The sequence below is a fragment of the Prionailurus viverrinus genome, chromosome F2 (assembly GCF_022837055.1).
Source record: "Prionailurus viverrinus isolate Anna chromosome F2, UM_Priviv_1.0, whole genome shotgun sequence".
NCBI lineage: Eukaryota > Metazoa > Chordata > Mammalia > Carnivora > Felidae > Prionailurus > Prionailurus viverrinus.
Window position 1 is genome coordinate 16,641,868 of NC_062578.1, and position 27,523 is coordinate 16,669,390.

General features: G+C 37.7%; 1 protein-coding gene across 5 annotated transcripts in view; it reads left to right on the plus strand.

Annotated features, from left to right (window-relative positions):
- The window catches only part of DNAJC5B (DnaJ heat shock protein family (Hsp40) member C5 beta), a 93,534-nt gene that overhangs the window by 14,569 nt on the left and 51,442 nt on the right, over window positions 1-27,523 (plus strand). For all 5 annotated transcript variants that reach the window (XR_007148727.1, XR_007148726.1, XR_007148728.1 and 2 more), the window contains 2 exons: window positions 10,016-10,135; window positions 15,978-16,105. Coding sequence is in view for 2 of the 5 variants with exons in the window: in XM_047842861.1 (XP_047698817.1) it covers window positions 15,987-16,105 (119 nt within the window). In the remaining 3 variants the exon portion in view is untranslated. The remainder of the gene's footprint in view (window positions 1-10,015; window positions 10,136-15,977; window positions 16,106-27,523) is intronic.

A 27,523-nucleotide genomic window follows, 5' to 3' on the forward strand; every position in this document is an offset into this window, starting at 1 on the left:
GGAGGAAAATGCAGAGGTCCTAACAGTTATTACCTAGATGGTAGCAGAGCTCTAGTGATGGTAGCCACTGACCAGTCTTTGTGTCTTTGGTCTTAGACCAGCTCTAACCAACCTCTGATAGTGAGGACATCCAGCAGAATGTTCATGTTTCTGGAGCAACACAGAAAACTCTACAGTGCATTGAAGAGTCTGGAAGGAGCAGGTGTAGAGGAGTTGGGGAGGCTAGGAGGCTTGCTTATGGAAGTGGTGGTGAGGGCCCTGGGAAAGGGTGACTAGGTCAACTTGTAGGTGAGGGCTTGGCTTTGGAGCTATGAGGCCTGTAAGGAGAGCCCAAGTTGGACAGGTGCTCACCTAGGTGGCAGGAGGGAGAAGACCACCAGCATCAATTCTCATCTAACCTTGCATATCTGGAATCCATTCACACGTGTGTGCAGTTGCAGAAAAATCTGCACCCAATTACATGATTCATTCAAAATGGGATCTGTCTACTTTTGCCACCTGGGAGAGGTTGGCTAAGCATTAGCTATTCATCTCTGAGCACCTCCAATGGCACTTAGCAGAGATTAAGACTGCTCTTAGCAATGATGTGTTGTCTGGTATGTTGTCAACAGCAAAGCACCATTTACCTTACAAGATACAAGGTCCTGTAGACCAAAAGTTGTGCTAATGGGTTGATTGGAATTTAGTAGGCCAGCTGAAAAAGAATACTTTGACAAAATGAGGGAAGAATGTGTATCTAAAATAGAAGGCACAAGGTAATTGTTATTATTTTGATGAATAAGTTGAAATGTACCAGTGAGAAGATCCACTTTGGACACTAGAAATTGGTGCAAGGCCATAATCTGCCTGGTGCAGTGGACCCAGAAGGCAGAGAGGACTGCTCTGCTTCCTCAGGCCTGTGACCAGATAAAAAAAGATTATCTTTGTCATTTACAATTATATTGCTCAATACAGCCTTTTTACTTAATGAGGATATAAAACCACAGAATTTGGAAGCAGAGCACTTAGATTTTATTCCGGTTCCTGCTTCTTACCACTCATCATTGTAGGTATTCATTCTTGGGGGAAGTCACATGACCACACTTAGCCAGTTATCTCTTTCTTAAAATGAACATTGAGTATCAAATAATGTAATGACATGTGAAAACACTTAGGAAATTACCAAGTGTGATATAAGTGAAGTTACAAAGTCTCTAGAGGGAGTCCTTGGCAATTCCTTCCCTTTCAAATATTTGTCTGTTACCTGGGTGGGGTGAGGCTTCACTCGAAAGGGGGCTTCATTAGAGTTAAGATAAAGATTTATCTTAAGGTCAATACTATTAAATTACCATCTAAATGCTAAACAAATAGGAATGACAACTATTTTGGTTTCAGTGTACTCTATTGTTTTCATAGGCTGTTTAGCCACATTCAGATGACAATTTGTAGAATGATCACTTATTGAAAACTATTGAAAACGACTTTTGCTTCAAGCAAAAGTTTTTGTCTTCTATCTTTTTTAGCTAATTAACTTAACAGACATCTTGGGCTAATGTGAACAGGGAATAATTATTGGTAAAAACAAGGATCAAGAGTCTGCTTACAGACATTTTGTTCAAAAAAATACTTCTGTTGGACCTGAAGCCTCCTTGGTTATTACAGCAATTGTTTACTGTAAGTGAGTAGGTTTGTTGGTCCTTTTTTTAAATGTTTATTTATTTTTGAGAGAGAGAGGGAGTGGCAGAGAAAGAGAAGGGGAGAGAGAATCCTAAGCAGGCTCGGCACTGTCAGCACAAAGCCCAATGCAGAGCTTGAACTCATGAACCATGGGACCATGACTTGAGCCAAAATTAAGAGTTAGATGCTTAGCCGACTGAGGCACCTAGGCACCCCAACAAGGTGTTTAAATTTCACACCTGTGAAATACATATTGTGTTTCCTAATCAGGGGACAAGACTTTGTTGATATATATTTTTTTTCAGTAACACAGGTCTCAGATTCAGGGCTTTACTTAACCAAATAGATACTGTACTTGATACTGAACTACATACACAGTAAACCTCATTAATGAATGTGCTTATGGTAGTTCCTTGTTTAAAGTCATTATTCCAACAATTTTTTTTCTTGAGCTTTAACACATACACCATCTAGTTCAGTCACAGATTGATCAGCAAGGGAGTATCGCAGGCTGTAGTCTCCTGCAATTAGACTATAAGCTTCTGAAGCAAAATACTGAAATGAGTTAGAGCTTAGACCACGAAACAGCGAGCTGGTTTCAAAGCCTGGGTCTACTGCTTACTGGTTGGTGACATCGGGCAATTCATTTAACCTCTCCTCTAAAATAATTTCATATTCCTCCTCTGTAAAATAAGGATATGAAAGTACCACCTAATACCTTTGTAGGATTTTAATGAGATAATCTAGTTAACAAGTTAATTATCATCATCATCATCATCATCATCATCATCACCACCACTACCACCTCTGAACCCCTCACAACCTCCAATATAGTACTCTGCACTGTGTAACAAGGGAGCAATTTCCCTTTGTTGTACAACTGATTCTACCTACTAATGAATTATAGATTTCAGATCAAATCTACCAGGATGGCATATTCAAATGCTTAAAGCACTACCAGTGTACTGTGTTCCAATTTTAGGGGGCAAGAGAATAACTTCTTAACAGTTGCTCAAACCCTAACCCTAGAAAACAATCATTAATTCTGTATTTATAAAAGTTCCTGGCATAATGTTGGCACACTGTAGACTTTGATAAAAGGTCTGAGAAGTAAAAAGGTTCATATTTCATTACTGTTTTACAGAGAAGACACAGGCTTATAGTGACTTTCCCAAAGTCTAAGAAATAGGAATATTGTCTTTATTGTCTTTGGATAGTTCTTCCTAAGTTAAATTAGGCAAAGTCAAGTTCTATTTTGTGTTTAATAACACAGATACCATTATCTTTAGTAAATGTTTTCTTAGGATATCCAGGGAATGGAAAATTCCTCCAGAGAGCTGCTTGGTTGTTTTCCATGTTACTTAACTGAGGAGTCTCTGCCCATAAGATCTGGTGTATAAGGGAAGTGACGAACAGTGGCTCTCAACCTGAGCAGCTATTTAGAAACACCTAGAGCCCTAAAAATGCCTGAGTGTAGCCCAACTCTGAGATTTTACTTCAAGATAACTCAGAGATTTTGCTTTGGAATAATCTGGTGGGGCCTATGCACCAGAATTCTTAAAGTCTTTCTAAGCTATTCTAGAAAGAGCTTCCATCTAGTTCTTCCTCCATAGTCTCCTATGATTCTATATTCTAATGCTTTCTATGTAGATTATAGAGTTAGGCACATTAAAATGCCATGCCCTTTGTAACTTCTGTATAAAAGGGACATTTTTAAATTTTGGAAAATTATGAAGCATGACAGGAATTAATTTGTTCCTCTAAAACATATATAAACACTTGATTTTACAAAAGAAAGTCCAGGATTATTCCATAATTATGTCTGAGATGCCACTGGTATGGTAGCAAACAGCCTCTTCATTTTACATGATCAAGCAATCAACTGTCTTTTTCCCTTCTAAATTCACTTAACAGAATGAAGCTTGCCCCAAAGACTCTTCCCTTTGAAATTTACAGAATGAGGGGTGCCTGGGTGGCTCAGTCAGTTGAGTGTCTGACTGGCTCAGGTCATGATCTTGTAGTCCATGAGTTCAAGCCCGGAGTCGGGCTCTGTGCTGACAGCTCAGAGCCTGGAGCCTACTTTGGATTCTGTGTCTGTCTCCCTCTCTGCCCCTCCCCTGCTCAAGATCTGTCTCTGTCTCTCTCTCAAAAATAAATAAACATTTTAAAAAAATGAGATTTACAGAATGATAGCCTGAATTCCATACACTGTAATAACAATACAATGTAGAGAGGTAATAAAAATAGTAACCATAATATTGATAATTCTCCTTTTGTTCATTGTATTGGGCTCTTTTGATTAGGATTTGTTGGGGCTATGTGCCCTTGCACATCACATGTTCAAAAATGAGTGATAGTTGCACCTGTAGAGATGTGAAGTTTAAATGAAATACTGTGTACTCTAATTTTTATATAAAATTTTTTAAAATTTTATTTATTTAAGTATTCTCTATATCCAGCATGGGAGTTGAACTCACAACTCTGAGATCAAGAGTTGCATGTTCTTCTGAATGAGCCAGCCAGGTTCCCCTCTAATTTTTATGATTGATAGATTATTTTGGTTGAATATCCAAAGTCATCTGGTACCTGCTGAAGATTCTTTGTTGATGTACTAGTCATTTCTTATAATAACACTAACCCCATGTAGTAACAGAGAGAGGTAGGTAAAAGGTCTCTAGGAGCACCTCAGGGAATGGTGAAGACCTCATAAATAGAATACACAGGGAAAACTGGCATGTAAACTACTCCCTCTTCACCACATACATGGTTCTCTTTCCAATTTTTACCTTCCAGAGAGACCACTTTTGTCCAGTTGTAGAATATCTTCTAAGCTCTCCTCTTCAACCTTGAATGATTCAATTGGCAATACTTTTACAATACACTTAGTGTATTTTGCATCAAGGAATTATTTGTGTGCTTGCCATGAGTTATTTCCTTTTACAAACATTATTTGAAATTCACCACTTCTAGAAAGCCTTCCCTGGTTAAGTGGTATATGATCCCATTAACCTTTGGCTATATTTTTAGATGGTATATCAGAAACCATATATGTATAGGTATGTGTTGATATCCTATGTATGAGAGCACATGTCAGCATGTTTCTTTATTTCTCCAATTTAAGCACCCAAAGACAATATGTTCAGTGGGGAATACTCTTCCAACTGCCCAGAATATATTTTGTTTCTACCAGCAACCCCCTCATCTAGTTCTTTTCAGATCTCTGTTTGGTTATTTTTGTTCAGGGAAGGTGTCTTTGACTGATTTACATGGTCTTGTAACATCTCTCCAAAGTTTCTTGTATATACTTATTTGGATGATCATTTGATTAATATCTGCCTTTCTTGGTAGGCTGTAACTTTGTGACCCACAAACCCAGAGCTTACATTTGATTTTGTTTACCAGTGTATTTCTAGTATTTAGCCCAGTGCCTGGATCTAATAGGTGACTAATTGCTAAATGACTAGATGAAATAGAAACTCTGTTTTCTCTATGAAGCACAGCTACAGTTCTACTTCACACAGGAGTTTTGCAATACTTACTTTTAGAACTCATGGCTTAGGCAATACGTTAAAAAATTAAAAAGTAATGATTAAGAAGATTTAAGAAGTGGTTAATTATACAAAAATAATGAACTTTACCAAAAATATTAAACTGAATTTGAAACATAAACTGTACTTTTTAAAAACAGTCACCCATAATCTCATAATATTATTTTTTTTTTTTTTTTTTTTTTTTTTTTTTTTCTGAAATTTATTGACAAATTGGTTTCCATACAACACCCAGTGCTCATCCCAAAAGGTGCCCTCCTCAATACCCATCACCCACCCTCTCCTCCCTCCCACCCCCCATCAACCCTCAGTTTGTTCTCAGTTTTTAACAGTCTCTTATGCTTTGGCTCTCTCCCTTTCTAACCTCTTTTTTTTTTTTTTTTCCTTCCCCTCCCCCATGGGTTCCTGTTAAGTTTCTCAGGATCCACATAAGAGTGAGACCATATGGTATCTGTCTTTCTCTGTATGGCTTATTTCACTTAGCATCACACTCTCCAGTTCCATCCACGTTGCTACAAAAGGCCATATTTCATTTTTTCTCATTGCCATGTAATATTCCATTGTGTATATAAACCACAATTTCTTTATCCATTCATCAGTTGATGGACATTTAGGCTCTTTCCATAATTTGGCTATTGTTGAGAGTGCTGCTATGAACATTGGGGTACAAGTGGCCCTATGCATCAGTGCTCCTGTATCCCTTGGATAAATTCCTAGCAGTGCTATTGCTGGGTCATAGGGTAGGTCTATTTTTAATTTTCTGAGGAACCTCCACACTGCTTTCCAGAGCGGCTGCACCAATTTGCATTCCCACCAACAGTGCAAGAGGGTTCCCGTTTCTCCACATCCTCTCCAGCATCTATAGTCTCCTGATTTGTTCATTTTGGCCACTCTGACTGGCGTGAGGTGATACCTGAGTGTGGTTTTGATTTGTATTTCCCTGATAAGGAGCGACGCTGAACATCTTTTCATGTGTCTGTTGGCCATCCGGATGTCTTCTTTAGAGAAGTGTCTATTCATGTTTTCTGCCCATTTCTTCACTGGGTTATTTGTTTTTCGGGTGTGGAGTTTGGTGAGCTCTTTATAGATTTTGGATACTAGCCCTTTGTCCGATGTGTCATTTGCAAATATCTTTTCCCATTCCGTTGGTTGCCTTTTAGTTTTGTTGGTTGTTTCCTTTGCTGTGCAGAAGCTTTTTATCTTCATAAGGTCCCAGTAATTCACTTTTGCTTTTAATTCCCTTGCCTTTGGGGATGTGTCGAGTAAGAGATTGCTACGGCTGAGGTCAGAGAGGTCTTTTCCTGCTTTCTCCTCTAAGGTTTTGATGGTTTCCTGTCTCACATTTAGGTCCTTTATCCATTTTGAGTTTATTTTTGTGAATGGTGTGAGAAAGTGGTCTAGTTTCAACCTTCTGCATGTTGCTGTCCAGTTCTCCCAGCACCATTTGTTAAAGAGGCTGTCTTTTTTCCATTGGATGTTCTTTCCTGCTTTGTCAAAGATGAGTTGGCCATACGTTTGTGGGTCTAGTTCTGGGGTTTCTATTCTATTCCATTGGTCTATGTGTCTGTTTTGGTGCCAATACCATGCTGTCTTGATGATGACAGCTTTGTAGTAGAGGCTAAAGTCTGGGATGGTGATGCCTCCTGCTTTGGTCTTCTTCTTCAAAATTCCTTTGGCTATTCGGGGCCTTTTGTGGTTCCATATGAATTTTAGGATTGCTTGTTCTAGTTTCGAGAAGAATGCTGGTGCAATTTTGATTGGGATTGCATTGAATGTGTAGATAGCTTTGGGTAGTATTGACATTTTGACAATATTTATTTTTCCAATCCATGAGCAGGGAATGTCTTTCCATTTCTTTAAATCTTCTTCAATTTCCTTCAGAAGCTTTCTATAGTTTTCAGCATACAGATCCTTTACATCTTTGGTTAGATTTATTCCTAGGTATTTTATGCTTCTTGGTGCAATTGTGAATGGGATCAGTTTCTTTATTTGTCTTTCTGTTGCTTCATTGTTAGTGTATAAGAATGCAACTGATTTCTGTACATTGATTTTGTAGCCTGCAACTTTGCTGAATTCCTGTATCAGTTCTAGCAGACTTTTGGTGGAGTCTATCGGATTTTCCATGTATAATATCATGTCATCTGCAAAAAGCGAAAGCTTGACTTCATCTTTGCCAATTTTGATGCCTTTGATTTCCTTTTGTTGTCTGATTGCTGATGCTAGAACTTCCAGCACTATGTTAAACAGCAGCGGTGAGAGTGGGCATCCTTGTCGTGTTCCTGATCTCAGGGAAAAAGCTTTCAGTTTTTCCCCGTTGAGGATGATGTTAGCTGTGGGCTTTTCATAAATGGCTTTTATGATCTTTAAGTATGTTCCTTCTATCCCGACTTTCTCAAGGGTTTTTATTAAGAAAGGGTGCTGGATTTTGTCGAAGGCCTTTTCTGCATCGATTGACAGGATCATATGGTTCTTCTCTCTTTTTTTGTTAATGTGATGTATCACGTTGATTGATTTGCGAATGTTGAACCAGCCTTGCATCCCAGGAATGAATCCCACTTGATCATGGTGAATAATTCTTTTTATATGCCGTTGAATTCGATTTGCTAGTATCTTATTGAGAATTTTTGCATCCATATTCATCAGGGATATTGGCCTGTAGTTCTCTTTTTTTACTGGGTCTCTGTCTGGTTTAGGAATCAAAGTAATACTGGCTTCATAGAATGAGTCTGGAAGTTTTCCTTCCCTTTCTATTTCTTGGAATAGCTTGAGAAGGATAGGTATTATTATAGCCATTATTTTCATTTCATCAGAGGATGCTGTCCTTAAGCTGACATGATTTTAGTTTTAAATGTCTTTAGCTTCCCTTTCCCCACCCACTTCTCTGAGTGATGATAGGCTGCTTCCTAAACTCTGGCTGGAAGTCAGGATCTATGGGAAATAGCCTTTTATTCCTTTGTATCTAAAAAATCAGTACTATCTAGAGACAAGACTGCTCTCTGAAATGTTCTCACAAAATAACCCTAGGCTTCCTACCTGTTGTGCCAAGCAACACGCTTAAACTCTGCCTTCAGCCTCAGGAACCAGACCCCATTGTCCCAAATTCAGAGTAATACCTGTCTCATTTAAGACTTTTTCAGTCATAGGATCTTAGTCAAAATTGTAAGAATTGTCCTCGTGGTTTGACCTTTTGTTGCATATGAAAGTTAGAGCATTTTTATTAAATATTTTTTAATGTTTATTTATTTTGAGAGAGAGAGCAGGGGAGGGGCAGAGAGAGAGGGAGACACAGAATCCAAAGCAGGTTCCAGACTCTGAGCTGTCAGCACAGAGCCTGATGTGGGGCTTGAACTCAGGAACCATGAGATCATGACCTGAGCTGAAGTCAGATGCCTAACCAACTGAGCTACCCAGGTGCCCCTAGAGCATTGTTTTAACAAGAGATTCCTTCATTCTTTTTTTAAAAGTTTATTAGTTATTCATTTTAAGAGAGACAGAGACAGAGACAGAGAGAGAGAGAGAGAGAGAGAGAGAGAGAGAATGCTCCCATGCACATGGGAGTAGGGCACAGAGAGAGGGAGAGAGAGAATCTCACAAACCACAAGATCATGATTTAAGTCAAAATCAAGAGTCCAAGAGTTGGACACTTAACTAACTGAGCCACTCAGACACCCTAATCCCTTCATTCTTAAAACTACCACATTTACCACTATGGCTCAGTGCCTCTTGACCAAGGCAATTGACCAAGATTCAACTAAAATGTTCAAATATGAAAACAGTTGGATTGATGTAGTGAGCAATTAAAGTATCCTCCTTATTGATGTTACATATTCTTTCCAGTATTTCTTAAATTATTGTAGTTGACATACAATGTTATGTTAGTTTCAGATGTAGAATTGACAATTATATACATTATGAAATCATCATAATACAAGTGTTGTTATCTTCTGTCACCATATGATGTTATTACAATATTATTGACTATATTCCCTATATATACTTTTCATACTGTGACCTTATTTATTTTACAATTGGAAGTTTGTACCTCTTAATCCCCTTCACCTTTTTTACCCATCTCCCTATCCCTTCCCCTTTGGCAACCATCAGTTTGTTCTTTGTATTTATAAGTCTGTTCCTGTTTTAATTTTGTTTTATTTTTTTAGATTCCACATATAAGTGAAATAATATGGTATTTGTCTTTGTCTGACTTATTTCACTTAGCATAATACCCTTTAGGTCCATCTATGTTGTCATGAATGACAAGATTTCATCATTTTTTATGGCTGAGTAATATTCCTCTGTGTGTGTGTGTGTGTGTGTGTGTGTGTGTGTGTGTGTGTGTTCTTTATCCATTCATTTATTGATGAATACTTAGGTTGCTTCCATATTTTGGCTACTGTAAATAATGCTACAGTAAACATGAAGTGCATCTTTTTGAATTAGTGTTTTAATTTTTTCTGAGTAAATACAGAAGTAGAATTACTGAATGGTATGGTATTTCTGTTTTTAATTTTTTTGAGGAAACTGTAATGTTTTCCATAGTGGCTATAACCAATTTAAATCTTCACCAACAATGCACAAAGGTTCCCTTCTCTCTATATCCTCATCAACACTATTTATTTCTGCATATTCTCTTAATTGGAAGTTCTGAGGGAAACCTGGAGGCAGTTCCATAGCAGCATTTGGTTGAGCCAAGCACCAGTTGACTAATGATCAACAGTAAATGTAGCATATATTTTGGTATCAGTTGGTGCCTTGTAATGGCAGCCTTTACTATCATGCATGTTTTATTTTCTCTTTGTTATGTTTTCCAGAGGGATAACCAATTGGCTGATGAAGTAACAAATGAAAAGTAATCTAACTCCACTGACCCGCTTAACCCTGGATGAGAACAATGGAAAGGAGTAGCCTTTTGCTTTGAAACAGTGGAACAGGTATGGAATAGCTCCTTTCATTGTTGCCTTCCTTTATTTCTTTGCACATCTATTTCCAGACCAGTTAAAAACAGCAAGTTGTTCCTGTTTTGAGAACACAGAATCGGAGTTATAGGAACAGGTACTGTGGGTTATTTCTAACATTTCCAAGTGGTCCCATCTTCAAGTCGCTGTTTATATAAGTATCAATGTGATTAAGAGATAATTATTTTTCTATAATGAGTAATTATGCTAGGGAGAAGTATTACTTTTAAACATAGGCTTAGTTAGCATTTTGGATATGTGTTTAGCTTTAAGATACAATGTTATTTGAATAAGGAAATTTTACTTCACTAAATAGATTTCAATGGAGGAATCACAAAAATAATAAGAAAATGGCAAAGCATGTTGGTTTCACCAGTGACAGCCATTGAAAGTGTTTTTGCTGCGTTTAATGATCTAATTTTCCTTGCCCACCATCATTTTCTGTCTTGAAGGAATGCTTTCAAGAAAGGTATAGCTTGATTTTTTCCAATTTTCAGAATTGACATAATAGTATAGGTGAAGCATCTTTTGCTTTGAAAAGAATATTTTATGTCAACATGAAAATTTTAAAACAGCATTTGTAAAACTCCTGGAATTAGAATCTTTGAAATAAGTATTTATATTGAATTGTATACCCATCATCATCGGAGTGCTGAACCTTCTTTCAATTATATCTGTTATCAAAAGACAGATGAGCTATATGTGACTGAATAGTGGTCAGTGCTTTAAGAAATTATGATATTAATGGAATTGTAATGTACCAAAAAGTAATTTAAGTTCAGAAGATTAAATATCATGTACTGGATGATCAAAATTAATTTACTTAATAATTTTGCATGACAACATTTTTTTCTACATTGGATGGCTAATAGATGAGGGACTATGAATAAATAATAAAGACCTGAATTTTACATTGGAGTATTAGAATTCAAAAGGCTACAAAAAAAGAATTCATAAATATTATATTTTACATAAGGAATTTAAAAAAGGTATGGCTCCATTATTTAGTTTAAGGTTATTTAAGGAGAGTTTTTAGATGTTTTGACTATCACTCTGTAGTTAGTATGTTCTCAGAGCATATATCTGTATTTATACATTTTTATACAACTAAGTTTTTCACTGAATTACACTGTTGCATTTGAAGCTAGATGTCATCTACATCAATAATGTATGAAGTCTGGTTTCTATATCAGCATAGAGACAGGAAAGGAGCCATGTTGTTGCTATTTGATGTACAGAAGGCAAGTTTGCAGTTTTTTGGTCCCTTTATGTTATAGTCTGTAGAGTCCGCTAACAACTCACCACAGTGACCAACTATTGACCAACTATCTTTTTCTTGTGTTACAGTACTGATGCAAAAGCGCTTTTTTTTTTAGTACTTTAATCAACAGACTTCATCTGTTTGAAAGGCAATCTTTTGGGAATAGGGCAAAGAAGGTGAAACATAATAATTTCCAAACTCTTTACAACAACCCACTCTGAATATTGTTCAATCCATACCATAAAGCAAGTCAGCTACTGGATTTTATTTAGTAGGAATAGATTACAGTGTTATTGGATTTCTAAAACAGAAAAAAACATGATTTAAAAAAATACATAAACCAAAGTAATAGCAAGTTTTCCTGGTGAGTTTCTATGTATGAAATTATTTGAGAGATAGAATCTGCCTTCCTTTTTTCCATTAGGAAGAGGAATGTGTATAGAAGTATAGATCCTAGGCTGTTTCCATGACTATTCTCTGGAAAGGATTAAGGGTAGCCCCCAACTGACCCCATCTCTCTTTTCTATACCTGGGATAAGTTTGAAGGGAGTAGTCTTAGAAAAAAAAAGTCCCAGTCACAATGTCAGAATGTCCTGCCTCCTCTTTCAGCCCCCAAACCCAGAAGTCGTCTTTTCTGTTGATTTATGCAAATAATGGTCAAGAAAGGCAATGGCTACCACGTCTATGCAGATCCGAGGTTAGGCTTACATGCGAGAGCTATAATAGAAATATATGCTAAGTTCTACGGAAATAAGTGGTAGTCTTATTATCAGCTCAGATTTCATCTTTTCTGTGAAGTTCTCCCTAACATTCTCATTCAAGTTAACCACTCATTTTTGATTTAGTTACCCAACAGACATTTATCACACACCTAATATATCCCAGGGACAACGTTGGGCCTCTGTTGGCAGAAAACAGAATCCCTGTCTTCCAGAAAATTCCTTCATCTATCCTCAGTACTTGTTCAACCTCTAAACAGTAGTTTCATTATTGGCTTACAGTTTTGTATCTCATGTTAGTCTGAAATCTCCCTAAAGACTTGGCCTGCGTTGCAGGCTTTGACTAAACACTTGAACTTCTGCTGTGAGTATTACCATAACCTGTTTAAAAGATTATCTTCCATAACCTGTAAATCCTTTTCCTGGATTAGTGACAGCAAGACCCAAGTAGGAAGGAATCAAAGCTGGTCATGCAGCATGATACTCACAACTGTGGAAATTGTGCATGTTTTGTTAAAATTGATTTTAGGACCATCTGTTGATTTATGGGAGCCATGGCATCTGAGAGATGGGTGAAGAGTGAATACATTTTTTCCCTCAAATTGAAACTATTTCTTTGGAATGCTGAATACAAAGATAAATAGATAAAACAAAAATAACTATTTGTCTTATTTTTATTTCTTCTTAGTGTTCCTGAATAGCTCTCCACAAAATTTCTTTATGAAAGGGTCTTAGGATAGATTTATCACTGCTCCTTTTATCTGTACTAGTAATGTTTACACAATATATATAAATGAATCTGTTAGAATATCTTAGTATATTATTGTTATTTCCCCCAAAGTATTAATTCCCAAGTATCAGGAAGCCACATTCACTTTAAAGGATGAGTAGGTGCAATAATTTAAGATTAGCCTCCTTTGGAAGTGCTTGGGGAAGCCCTGGTGGTGTTTAATTGAGAGAGTACATGACACTTGGAATTTTGGTTAACAGTGACCAAAAACCTAGTTAAAATATGCTTAAAAGAAAAACATGTGTGTAAATTTGGGTATGGGGAGGAATTTTCTTGGTTCCATCTGAGGAAGAGTTGATTGACAAGCTGTGGGAGTGGAAGAGTTGCAAGTGCACCCTGAAACAACTAGAACCATGGGATTGAACTCTACTGGCTCTGTCTCCCCATCTTCTAGCCACTGCTCCTCTTCTTCAAATCAGTTTCAATTTCTGTCATTTCAGGCCAGCCAACAATACCTAAATTTTACATTTTACTGATTTTACCATCTGTGAGATTGTCCTATATATAAAAAAAATGCTAGGGGAGGACTCTGATTGGTCTGCCTTGGTACCCACTCTTGGTCTACTCAACTGAGATCAGGTAAGACTGAGGCAAGTGTCAGGAAAGGCATATGTTGCAATAGGGACCTAAGCATTCCTCAGAGAAAGGACAACTAGTACACTAATAAGTAAAGTCTGCTACAATGATCTATGGCCCAAATTTCCCAAAAAGCATTTGTTAAGTTGGCTTAGATGATCTCTAACTCCATATCTTACAGTCCTAAAATTTCAATCATGAGTTGATATATTCTTAGTTTGTGACTCTGGGGATCTTGCTAACCAGTGACATCTTAAAGTCTAAGAGAGACAAGTAGGATGACTGTGGCCCTACTCCTTGTCCACAAAGCCACACAGAAATCCCTACCTTCCAAACCCACTCATTTGTGGCATTTAGTATGACTTGTAGAAGCCTACTGGTTGCCTTCATTCCTGGCAACCACAGGTGTATGAATGGTGCAGAGTATCAGTATCCTGAGCATATCTCTGTGTGGTGGCAGTAGGACAGAAGAGACAGAGAAGGAAGTAGGGAGGGTGTCAGTTACTCAGGCAATTCTTCCTTCAATTGTGAATAATCAGCTGGTCTGTGGTTGCAGGATAGGGCTGACCTGTCAGCCTGGAATACAGAGATGAATGGCATACCCCAAGTCTTGAATTGCTTACTCCCTAGGAAGTTGTAATGGGTAGACAAGAAAGGTAAACTAGCACAACAATGAAAATAAGTGCTATAATTTACTGAATGGCTGCTAGTCAGTATGAGCATCAGTTAGATTTTGTTTTGTAGCTGTTTGGAGTAAGGATTCCTTTTCCTCTTGGTGAAGGTCCTTGGGTGAACCAGGAATTTGGGAAGAGGCTCCTTCTGGCCTTTAGGGACACTCTTTTCACAGGTTGCTAATTGAGGAAGGAACAATGAGCTGTGCCACAAAACAAGCATTTGTCCTTGGTGCCTCTAGGCAAGATTTTTGCCTCGGTCTTCCTTTTCTTTTCTTTTTTTTTTTTTTAATTTATTTTTTTGAGAGAGAGCGCAAGTGGGGTAGGGGCATTCACTCTTACAGCACTTGCTGTACAAGGCCTAACGCCAAGAAATGGACAATGATTTTCAAGGAACTTCTAGTCAGGGGAGCTTACAATCTAAGTAGCTTTTATTTTCCTTATTTTGTTTTTGTGGCAAAATTTAACATTTACTCTTTGAACTGTTTTTAAGGGTACCATTTAGTGACATCAAGTACAATCACAGTGTTTTCCAATCATCACTACTATTTCCAGAACTTCTTCATCATCCCAAACAGAAACTCTATGCCCATTAAATACTAATTCCCTATGTCCCCCAGCCCCTAATAACCTTTATTCTACTTTGTGTCTCTATAGATTTACTTATTCAAGATATCTCATATATGAGGAATTATACAATATTTGTCCTTTTGTAACTGATTTATTTCACTTAGTATAATGTTTTCAAGGTTCATCTGTGCTGTGGCATGTGTCAAAATTCCATTTCTTTTTATGGCTGAATAATATTCCATTGTGTATATGTACCATATTTTCATTCACCTGTTGATGGACATTTGGATTGTCTCTACCTTTTGGCTATTATGAACAATGGTGCTATGAACAATGGTTTATGTCTTTGTTTCTTAATATATGAATACACTGAATTATTACAGCAACTCCATGATTTTAGGCACATTTCTATCTCCAGTTTACAGATAGGGAAGGTCATGCAGCTGGTCATGGCCAGGCCAAATCGACTACAGTGCACTCTCAGAATTACATACTGGGCTGCTTTTAATAAAAGTGGTTCTCTTTTTCTATCCTGTGATGTGGGCTTTATTATCCTTTTATAAATGAAGGTTTAGAGAGATTAAGTGGTGGATACAGGTATGCCTCCAGGTATGCTTGCTTCTCTTCACCTTCCCTAGAGCCAAAGCATGGCAGGTAGATGGCTCCTTGGGTCAGATAGCCCAGCCCCTTCTTTATAAACCATAGGGAAAGGATCTATCTCAAGTGCAAAACCCATGAGCACTGTGGGGTCTTTGGCATCCATAGCTGCAGAGAAGTTCTAACCTGGCACTCAGATGATTTTTTCCCCCTGATATTTATAAAAGTTGTCTTTTATTGTAAAATGGAAGATTATTTCCATTGCCTAGCTAAATCGGGAAAACATACATAAAAGGAGCTATGCAAATTCTGGCAAAAAAAAAATATCTGCATATGCCTGACCTGTGAGGATTCATTTTCAACAATTCTGAACTAGCTGGGTATTTAGATTACATTTCTAACCATGTGGACAAAGCCATATTCCATTTGCATGGCTGCCTATAGCCTTTAACACCCTGACTTGAAGCTCCACTTTTGGCTCTCCTAACCCTTTTCTCCTCTTCTTTTGTGGCTGGCACAAAAATGTATTTCAGATTGTCATTTTACAAAAGGTTAAAAATAAACTATCTTTTCTTTAGAGAGTGGGATCCAGTATGCATAACCTTCATGGCTATTTCCCCTCTTTGTTTTACAGCCTGAGAAAATGGCATGTAACCTACCTAACCAAAGACAGCGGACTATGTCTACATCTGGAGAAGCTCTATATGAAGTCCTTGGTCTGCAAAAGGGAGCATCAAATGAAGAAATAAAGAAAACTTACAGGTACAGAGGAAGTTCAATGATGACATTTCTTATACTACTAGTGATAGTTATTTTGTGATAGGCATGTGCTCCCAATTAAAGACATAAACTTCTTGCCAAAACCAAGTCATCGGTGTTTTGAACCTGATGTTCCCTGTTCTACAAAATAGGCAGTTAGGAATAGACAAGTGTGACACTGACTTTTAAAAAGAATGCTCTCATGATTTGGGGCCTTAGGAAACAGAAGCCTGTGTTCTAGGCCTGCAGTGTCAGAGAGAGAGGTCACGGAGAATAACCAGGAGTTTTAACTTAACCCAAATGATAGACCATCATGGAATCTGGTAGAGGGATTTTAAAAAAGCTGGAGTGGGGGGAGCAGGGAGGGAGGCTTGTCACTATTCCTGTATTATACAGTATGCTTTTCAAGTCTTCAATTTTGATTTTTCATACTTGATCTTGTTCCAAGTTAGCTATTTTTGGGAAAAATTCAAATATGTTTTTCTTTAAAGCTCCAAGGAATAAAAAAAAAAGTGTTGATTAAAAAATAGTTTACTTACAGCACAAAACTTGGAAATTACTCAAAATGAAGACAATAACATTTATCCATAATTCTATCTCTAGCAGTAATTATTGATATTTTGTTTTTTTCTTGGTTTTTTTTTTTGGTCTAGAAAAAATCAGATTGGATTCATTGATACCCTCTATCTTTTCCAAGGTTCTGTCATGAAAATATCTTGGTATTATTAAGTATTGATTTTTTTTAATGACCGTACCCTATGGCTATTCTGTAATTATTTTATGAGATATTTTTTGAAGTTTAAGTTCTTTTAATTTTCCCCATACTTAATATCCCTGTACACAAATCATGATGCCTATTTCCAAGTATCTCATTATTTTCTTATTGAGGAATAAAGATCTGCCTTTAAAGAGAAAAAAATAAATGAAAATATAAAAGAAAGTTTTTCTTGATTTGACTTTGAATTAGGTTTTTAAAACTTATTGTACTTTATTTGACATATTGCAGTTTAGAATTTTTAAGTAGGCAAATTTCCTTTATGGATTTTGTTTTATTTATCATGTTTAAAAAGCCACTCTCAATTACAATAAAAATACTAACCCATGTCTTATTCCAGTACATTTATAACTTATTTTTATATTAAATCTTTGATCCATTTGGAGTTTATTTTGATGTAAGTAATGAAGGTAGGAGTCTAGATTTATTTTTTCACAAATCACTAGCCCACCAATATTTATTGTTTTCACTGTTTTTACCTACTGATGGGAAATTCTTTGGCTTTGGATTGGAACCTTCACCATGTGCTAAACTGTGGTACCTGAAATGCCTTCAAGAAGCATGTGCTGGAGAATAAATGACAGAGGTGAAATTGCCATTTGTATCCAAATAGTTACATGAAAATGGTCAAGGAGTTTAATCAAAGTCAATATCAATCTTCTAGTTTACATTTCACTTAAGGTGCTGGGGACAGTAAGTCTTCACTGTTTCACTGCTCCCCAGAGTTATTTAGGAGTGTGCCTAGGAGCTGCTCAGCCTCCTGTGGGTGGAAACCTATAGCTGAGAGTTACTAAACTTGACCCTTAAGGCTTCAGGCTGAGACACTATGCTGGAGGTGGGGGCTTGGAATCAAAGCAATTGCACGGCAAGCTTACTACCTCTAAAGATGCTTCCCAAAATGAGAAAAAAAGTGATATCTAACTACCTTGTAAACTTTAAAACCCACTTTACTTTACAAATGTGACTTTTAATTGCCTCAATTAATTTTGTAAGCTAAAATTTCAGGTCATATCCTAATTAAGGCACTAATTATGCTGAGTTGTTTGCAAGTTTAATAATTACAACCTAAAGTCTTTTCATGTAATCAGTGTCTTGCTATTAATTTTCTTTTAATGTCATACAAATATCATTTTTTTCAGCTGATTAAGGTGATAGTATGCTGCCAAAAGCATCTACTTCTATCTAAATTACACATTTGTATTCTGCAAGTTATTCAAAATGTATGAGCAGGCTGAAAATCCACTGAGAACATTATTCTTACATTTAGAGATCGGGATCAAAGCAGTCACAATACAGTGAAATTAAAAGTCAGTGAAAGTTGGGGTGCCTGGGTGGCTCAGTTGGTTAAGGGTCCGACTTCAGCTCAGGTCATGATCTCGTGGTCTGTGAGTTTGAGCCCCGCGTCGGGCTCTGGGCTGATGGCTCAGAGCCTGGAGCCTGCTTCCGATTCTGTGTCTCCCTCTCTCTCTGCCCCTCCCCCGTTCATGCTCTGTCTCTCTCTGTCTCAAAAATAAATAAACATTAAAAAAAATTTTTAAAAAGTCAGTGAAAGTTAATAAAATTACAAATTATTGAATCCATACACTGCTTGACCACTGTTGCAATTCTTGGTTGTGCCCCTGAAAGCAAATCTGAATTAGAAGATTTCCTTCTTCTTTTACATTTTATTTTTGACTAGATAACATATTCATCTGATTAAAATGAAAATATGCAAGCACATATACAAAAAAGAGTTTCTCTCCTGCCTCATATTCCCCAGATTCCCTCCTCAGGGAAGGCAATTTTTGTGTACCTGTCTAGAGAGATTTTAGGCCTATATAAGCTTACATAGAGACCTTCTGATCTGAGCAAAATGATGTAGACTTGTTTGTCTCTGCTTCTTCTTGCCAAGCATAACTAAAAGCTTTGGAAATAACATAAGAGACAACTAAAAGGTAGAAGGAGGAAGATGAATTAGTTAGGGACCAGAGGACCAAGGGAACAACACAGTGGCATGGCATTCAAGAGAAAGTAACCCAGACCCAGCCTTTCCTGACACCAAATCTAGCAAGAGAAGGCGGCCAAATAGCTTTATGCTTCCTCCAAACTGAGTAAGAGTCCTGCCAATAATTCTAGCCTAGAGGAAATAGCAAGGGGAACCAACTAAATGTTCCCCTAACAATAACCCACCAAAGAACTTTCCCACCAGGTAGAGACTCCCCTCTCCCAACCCAGAGACTCCACTTGACAGGGGACATTAGCAAGCAGGTTCCTGCCACTACAAGCACTACAACCACTACAGTCCCAAAAGTGCTTCTTGTCTCTGCAGGCTGGAGATTCCCTTCCCCCACCTAAAGGCACCAGGCCACTCCTCTCCGAAAGCTCCTTCACTTTCTCAACTAGTACCAACAAGTACCAGTGGGGGTCCCAGAGACAGGAGAGAAACCAAGAAGACCAACATAGTACTATCAAGTCTCTGAAAATTAGACTATCATTGGAACCACAGCCCATAAAAAGTAGGCTATAACCAATATGTTAAATCTAAACAGAGTAACGGTCTGTTAAAATAAAAAATTTAAGTAGGACCCAGAGTCTCCTCACTTAATAGCCAAAATGTCCAGATACGATTAAAATCATTTATCATACAAAAAAATAAAACAAACAAGAAAATCTCAACATGAATGAGAAAAGATAATCCTCTGATTCCCACACTGAGATGAACCAGAGATTAGAATTACCTGACAAGTAGCCATCATAAGAAAAATTCAACAAGCAATTACAAATGCTCTTGAAACAAGTGAAAAGGGAACATTTCAGAAAAGAGGTAGGAATTATAAAAAAAGAACCAATGAAAATTATAGCACTGAAAAATAATAGAAATAATAAAAACGACTGATGAGTTCAATAGCAGAGTGCAGCTTACAGAGGGTAGAATCAGTGAAGTTGAGGACAGATCCATAGAATTTACCCAATCTGGACAACAGAGAGAAAATAAACCAAAAACAAACAAGCAGGGCCTCAGGAACCTGTGAGACCATAACAAAAGATCCAACATTTGTAACATTGGTGTCCTAGAAGAAGAGAAAGATAATGGGACTGAAAGAATATTCAAAGAAATAATGACTGAAAATTTCCCAAATACAACAAAACATATAAATCCACAGATCGAGCAGCTAAGTGAATTAGAAATAGGATGAATTCAAAGAAATCCATGCCCAGACACATCGTAATTACACTTCTGAAAACTAAAGACAAAGAAAATATCTTGAAAGCAGCCAGGAAGAAACAACACATTACCTATAGGGGGACGCCAATTCAAAAGACAACAGATTTCTCATCTGAAATAACAGAGGCCAGAAGAAGTGATACACTGTTTTTCAAGTGCTGAAAGAAAATTACTGTAAACTGCAAATTCTGTATTTGATGAAACTATACCTCAGGAATTAAGGGGAAATAAAGACATTCTCACATGAAGGAAAACAAAAAGAATTTGTCACTTAGCCAGATTTATTCTTCAAGAATGGCTAAAGGACATATTACAAAAGAAATAATAAAGGAAGAAATCTTGCATCATTAGGAAGTAAGAAAGAGCAATGGAAAGGCAGAAATATAGGTAAATATAATATACTATCTCCAGAAATTTTCTAAATTATATATGACAATTGGCACAAAAATTATAACACTATCTGATACTCAAGACAATGATATTTAAAAGTGAGGAGGATATGGAAACCTAAATGAAAAGTTTCTGCACTTCACTCAAATTGGAAAACATTGCTATCAGTAGAATGTGATGAGTTGTGTATATATATATATATATATATATATATATATATATACATATACATATATATATACATATATATATATATACATATATATATATGTATATATATATTCAACCACTAAGAAAACTATACAAAGTAATACACTTCAAAACACTATAATAAGGCTCTTCAGCTCTGGGAGATTTCATTGAGGTTCTAGCCACAGATTTCCAAGGATGCCCTTATGTACCCAGACTCCCAAGCCCTGAATAGTACACTGCGGTGGCTCAAGATGCATCCCTATCATAGCCCTAAAACAAAGCTACCTGATTGTGTTCTCTTTGGTAACTTGAATGAGGTAAATATAGTTCACCATTCTACTGCTGCTCAGCAAGCACTTCAGGTGTGTAATTAGATCCTTCTTTTTTTGGTACTGACTGACACATAAAAATCCTTCACTCCAAATCCAGTAGATTGTTGATCTACACATACTGTTACCCAATTATAATGAAGCCAGGAAGGCTGATCAGAGCATGTAGCATGTAGTATGTCTAGACTCTCTTAGATTCTTAATGACTTCATAACAACAAGTCTAGTTCATTATTCAACAAATATTTATTGAGCACTGTTTTAGGCACTGAGAAAAGTGCAGTGAAAAAAGATGAAATCCCTACATTCTTGAAGCCTATATTCTGGGCTGGGGGAGTAGGGAGGCCTAAAAATAGCTAAATAAACTATACAGCCTAGTAGATATTGGCAAGTACTATGGAGAAAAGCGAAGCAGGTAGTATTGATTTTAACACTAAAATCCCTCTGTTGCAGTGCATTTTAAGTATAACGTAGCAGTTAAGAATGTAGGGTATGAAGTCAGAAAGACCTGGATTCAAACCCTTTCTCTTAACCTCATTTTATTCATAAGTAAAATGCAGATAACAGTACTGACCTCAGAGGGTTGTTAGGTTTGAATGAGGTGATACATGTAAAGTGTTTAGCCAAGTTTTGGGACACAGTTACTGGGCATCACAAAAAAATACATAAGGCATCAGAGAAAAAGGCCTATAGAATGGCATTCTTCAAAGTTAGCTGGGGTATGAATACAAGGAGACTCTCCAAGGAATATGTGTGTGTGTGTGTGTGTGTGTGTGTGCGCACGCGTGTGCACGCTTCCAAGTGCATGTGTGAGAGTGTGTGCATGTGTGTATGTGCATATGGGTGACTGTGTGTTTAGATTCTGTGACATTTAAATTCTAGTGAATACATTTAAAAGAGTGTTAACAACTATTTTATTTTAACATGTTAATGTCTGTAATATGCTGAAAATTACACCTTTGCATCTGTTTTATCTTACAAAAAATTTAGATACCAAGTTAAAAATGTTGAAGGGACAATTTCTCAAAATTACTTTAAGGAACACATAAGCAAAAAATTAGAATCTAATTGAGAGAGAGAGAGAGAGAGAAAGAGAAAGAAACCTAAACATCATACCCAAAATGATTACAAGGAGCCATTTAGGTAAATTTGGGAGAGAGGCCTGAGGGCCTTCCCCGAGGCCCTTTGTAGGTCCGATGTTGTTCAATCAGAGCATAAAACCCTCACAGGTTGTGAAATTCACTCTTGTTTTCTCCCTCTCACATTCCATGAATTCCCTGAGGTCAGGCATTATGTCTTGTCTTCCACTGCACTTTTATTAGTTCTAGCTAATATTTACCAAATTCAAAAATGCTTTGGTCAACAAAATGATTTTGCCTGTGGTATATGTCTGTGTCTCTTTAATTATATTCTCAGCTTCTTCAGGACCATTTCTCAAGGGTTTTGTCACCTAGATGAACGGGGAGTCATTCACTGACCCAGTAAAGAGAGGGACAGCTCACCAAAGAAAGACCATAGTTTCAGATTGGGACACAGTGCATTTTTTTTATGGCTATAAGACCTTCAGGTAAAATGTAGTTAGGGGATAAAAAAGGGAAAACTCTGAGAAAATAGAGCCAGTTATGTAATATAGAGAATGTGAGTCTTGAGTATTCAAAATCTCATATGCAGCTTAAATGTTAGTTTTTATTTACACTGATGTGTGCATTTTTGTAACAAGATTAAGTTACAAGATTAAGTAACAAGTTTAAAATGTTGAAAGGACAATTTCTCAAAATTATTTTAAGAATAGATTAATATGCCCAAAAAGGAAGCCACCTGGTTCTTCTAGTGTTTTGGGGACAAGAGCCTAGCAAAGTGCTGGCCTACTAGATGAGAAATCAGACAAAGATCTAGCCCTTCCTTAGCCCCTCAGAATACCACAAAATCAGAGTGAGCTAGTTTTATACATTAGCACCTGGGTTTCTGTGCTTCATGAAAGTGCTGAATTTATCCTCGTTGATGAGGTACCAAATATCCTGGTTCACAGGGCAGCAGGGACTTGATTTTTCTATTGCATTCAATTTCACATGGAACATTCTGGAAATCATCCTCCATCTCTGAAGAGGTGAGTTCTCAGAGTAGACCAACATGAAGCAAATGTTATGTTCACAAGAAGCAGGAAAGTGTGTCATTTCCATAGTGATCTATGGCAACCTCAATCTGTGGTGCTCTTATCCATCTTTATTAGCAATTATAGGTCAAAACAGAGGCTGCTTATGAATAAAGTGTAAATGTCAGGGGAATGCATAGCTAATAGAAGAATTGTAAATATTTACAAGGCAAAGTGATGATTCAAGCTCACAAGATAAACTGAAATTAATCTCTATCAGTACTAATTTGTTTCCTGAATTCTAAAACCTTCCACTAAAAAGAAGAGTATATGAGGCTATGTCAGTTATCTTTCAGGTCAGGGGCATATCCTCCTTCTCCCATGGAAAATCTACTTGGTCCTCCCAGTTCTTCATGCAACTTCATCTGTTCCTAGGCACTACAATCATTATGTTCAATGATTTTTCTTTCCATTCATTCATTCAATGCCTATTTGTATTGGATACTTATTTATATTATACTATGAGAAAATGAATATAAATATCTATCTATATATCTGTAACTACCTGAATACATGTAATTTGTACCACTTAAAAATCTTACCTTATAAAGAGTTAGACTTAGTAAGGTTAAAAGATATATACAGAATGACAAGCAAAATAAGGGAGACTGTGGTGAGTAAAATAGACTGACTTGAGTATAGAGTTCATATTAATCATTTAAACGAAAGTGAATGCTTCACTCCATCATTCATTCTTGTCCTAGGTACTGTGCCAGTATCTATAAGGAAATCATTGTCACTGACCTCATGTAACTTGAGATATAATGCAGGAAACAGAAATGAATCAAATGTTGATAAAAATTAGTATATAATTACCAATGAGATAAAATATTTTGGGGAAAAAAAGCATTGCTCCATGAGAATTTATAACAAAGAAGCTAATTTTGGACTCAGGAGTATGGAAGTCTTCCCTGAGAAAGTGAATGCAGTCTTTCTTCACTTATTCATTCTTTTTTCTTTTTGCTCCTCTGACTGGATAATTTCCAATGTCCTATCCTCCAGGTTGCTGATTCTTTCTCCTACATGATTGAGTCTACTTTTGAACTCTCTATTGAATTCTTCAGTTCAGTTACTGTATTTTCAACTCTAAGCTTTCTGTTTGGATTTTTTGATGGTTGCTATTTCTTTCTCAAATTTCTCATTTTGTTCATGTGCTGTTTTCCTAATTTTGTTTGTTTAGGTTTTCTTTTAGTTCACTAAACTTCCTTAAAGAGATTATTCCAAATTCTTTGACCATTCATAGATCTCCATTTCTTTAGGATCAGTTATTAGAACTTTATTAGTTTCCTTTGATGGTGTTATATTTACCTGATTTTTCATGATCCTTGATTCGTTTCTTTGGTACCTGTGCCTTTGAGTAGTGGGATTCCTATTCCAGACTGTACAGGTTTGCTTTGGAAAAAACAGTTTTTCACCAGTCAACTAAATTTGGGTGTATCTGCTGATGATGTTTTTGAGCAAGTGGGGCCTCCTATTATGGCCTAGTTGGGGGTAAAGCCACTGTCTGGGCTCTGAGGACAAGCAAGAGGGTCTGTGCCACTGGCTAAGAACAGCTGAATGGGACCATTGGCTTGGTTTCCTACCCAATCAAGGGGTGTAGAATAGGCTCTGCAGTTGTCTGAATTTTCTGGTCAGGCTTACTAAATGGTCAGGACTGGGCATTGTATTCAGTGGTAGATGGGTTTATGAATTCGCTTCCCTGACCTGGCAGAGCAGCAGACCAGGGCTCAGGGCTTATACAACTCTTTTGGGGGCCCAAATCAAGCCTGAGTGTGCACTGAATTCCCTGGTTATGTAAGGCCACTGGTTTTGCTCCACAGATGATAGAAGTTTCAGGGTATGTTCCCTGTTCAAGTGCCACTGTACAGAGGGCTATTGAATGTACTAGGCAACTTCTGTGTGCTCTGGTTAGCTTCCTTGGTAGGACAGGCTGAATGCTATATTTAGTGATGAGCAGGTCTATGAATTAGATTTCCTGAACAGGCACAGTAGGGGGAGTAGCTCTAAAACTAGTACATTTCTTTGTTGTCTTAAGTCAACCTAAGCTCCCCAAGCTCCCCGGCCAAACAGGGCTACTGGATTTACCCTGCAAACTATTGTCTCTGTCTTCTCTTCTCTCTGCTCAAACGGTGCTAGGCTGCACAGCTTCAAGTTGTTGCTGGCCCTCTGGTCAGATGGGGCTGGAGAACTTTCTCCACAAGGGGTGGGGTTATATCTCAGCCCCCTTGCTGAGACAGGTGGGAATGGGAGTGGATGATCCAGGCTCCTCTCAATTTCCCAAACAGACTCTAGTTGAGAGAGGCCAGGTACTACCCTTAGCCTTTCCTTTCAATTAATATGCCTACCTGTGCACAACACAGGAAGCCTCCATGCCTGGTACTGGCATTGCTCTGCAGGTGATCAGCTCTGCCTGTCTACTTCTTGGCTCGAGTGCCACTGGGCTACACAGCTTTCAGGAGTTGTCAACAGCCTTTCTGATCAGATGGGGATGAAGGCATTCCCCACAGAAAGTGAGGCTGTGACTCAGCACCCTGCCTGGGTAAAAGCAAACCAATCTCTAGGCCTGGCAAAACTCCTCATTTGAGGATCCAAATCAGGCAAATCTGGACCCTGCCAGGTTCCCTGGTCAGAGTGCACCCCCAACTTAGTTCTGCAGATGAGCAAAACTGCTGGTTAGGATTATAACTTGGGCACTGCAGGTATGAACTCAGTCTCCCAAGTTCTATGTGCTGGTTCTTGTAATTCCCTTACTCCTTCATCATTACAGTAAGATTCCCAGTGCCTGGGCCCCAAAGAATCCCTTGCAATACTTGTGATTCAAGACTAGAGGAGAGCTCCTATAAAGTGACCCACAAGGCTGGGGGAGATTGGTTGTCTCCCCCTGGGTTCTCTTCATCCACTGGAGGAACCTGAGGCTCAGGGAGACCTCTCCACTTGGGGTTGTGCTGTCTTAGGGAGGGGGCAATGTGGTTAATGTGTAACCACTTCTCTTCCCTTCTAATGAAGTTTGTCTTGGTCTGAGGTGCAGGGGAGTGCTTCAGCCTCACCCCCATGTTCTAGGATTCTCTCAGTGTTGTCTTTTTTAAAAATAGATGTTAGTAGTTGTTCTTTCAAGGGGAAGTGAAGTCAGGAACCACCTATGTCAACATCTTGGTGACATCACTTCTTTTTTTTTTTTTTTTTTTTTTTTAAATTTTTTTTTTCAACGTTTTTTATTTTATTTTTGGGACAGAGAGAGACAGAGCATGAACAGGGGAGGGGCAGAGAGAGAGGGAGACACAGAATTGGAAACAGGCTCCAGGCTCTGAGCCATCAGCCCAGAGCCCGACGCGGGGCTCGAACTCCCGGACTGCGAGATCGTGACCTGGCTGAAGTCGGACGCCCAACCGACTGCGCCACCCAGGCGCCCCGGTGACATCACTTCTATACTGCCTTGATTTTATTACAATTTACACCAATTTCTTGAAGGTAATAAAAAAAAAGCCAGAAGGGCAAGGCCAAGAGCCACAATGAAGCAATGATAACAAGAATAATAAAAATAACCAATATAAATGGAATACTTATTATGTGCCAGGCACTGTGTTCAGTGATTTGTATTCATTTTTCTATTTAATTCTCACATCTCTAGTGTAGGTACTTTGTTATATTCATTTAACAGTTTTCTCAACCTCCTATAAGGGTAAGTTAAGTAGCTGTCCAAAGTTACACAGCAGTACATAGTGGAGTTAATACTGGCACTGGGTTGTCTTACTCTAGAACCCACTGCTTTCAATTACTACATCTTTGATTTTAGAACAGCTCCCATGAATCCCAAAGATTCAAAGACCAGATTCTGAGTGATGAGTCATTCTGGAAAATGGAGTAAAGGTTAATGTCTGAGAAGAAAGTCTAGGGATGAAATTCAGGATTCTTATCCCCAGTTGGGATTTAAAGATGGAAGTAGGGAGAGGAATCCAGAATGAGCATAGAGGTTTAAGTTACAAACAATGTGGGTAAGTGGGTCCACTATTGGGACAGCCTGGGAATGACTGTACATCCCAGCGAATATGATATCTGTCCTTTCACTAGACAGAGTAGCTTTTGGTACTGACAGCAAGGTTCTGTATATTTGATAGTTAAAAGAGTAAGATCTTCCAAGGAATCCTTATAGGTCATAAGGTAAGGCAATGCACCTTTTCCTGGCAATACTATTAAGTCCAATTGCTTCTTAAGTCATCTGTTGATAAACTAAAATCATGTCATCATTCAGCATATGTTACCTTCCAATATTCTGCACCTTTAGCTATGCCTGATGGACTAAGTGCTTAATAAATAACTGATAAATAAATGCATGAATAAAATCATAAATGAGAAAAAGCAATGTTTGTCTTCTTGTGTGC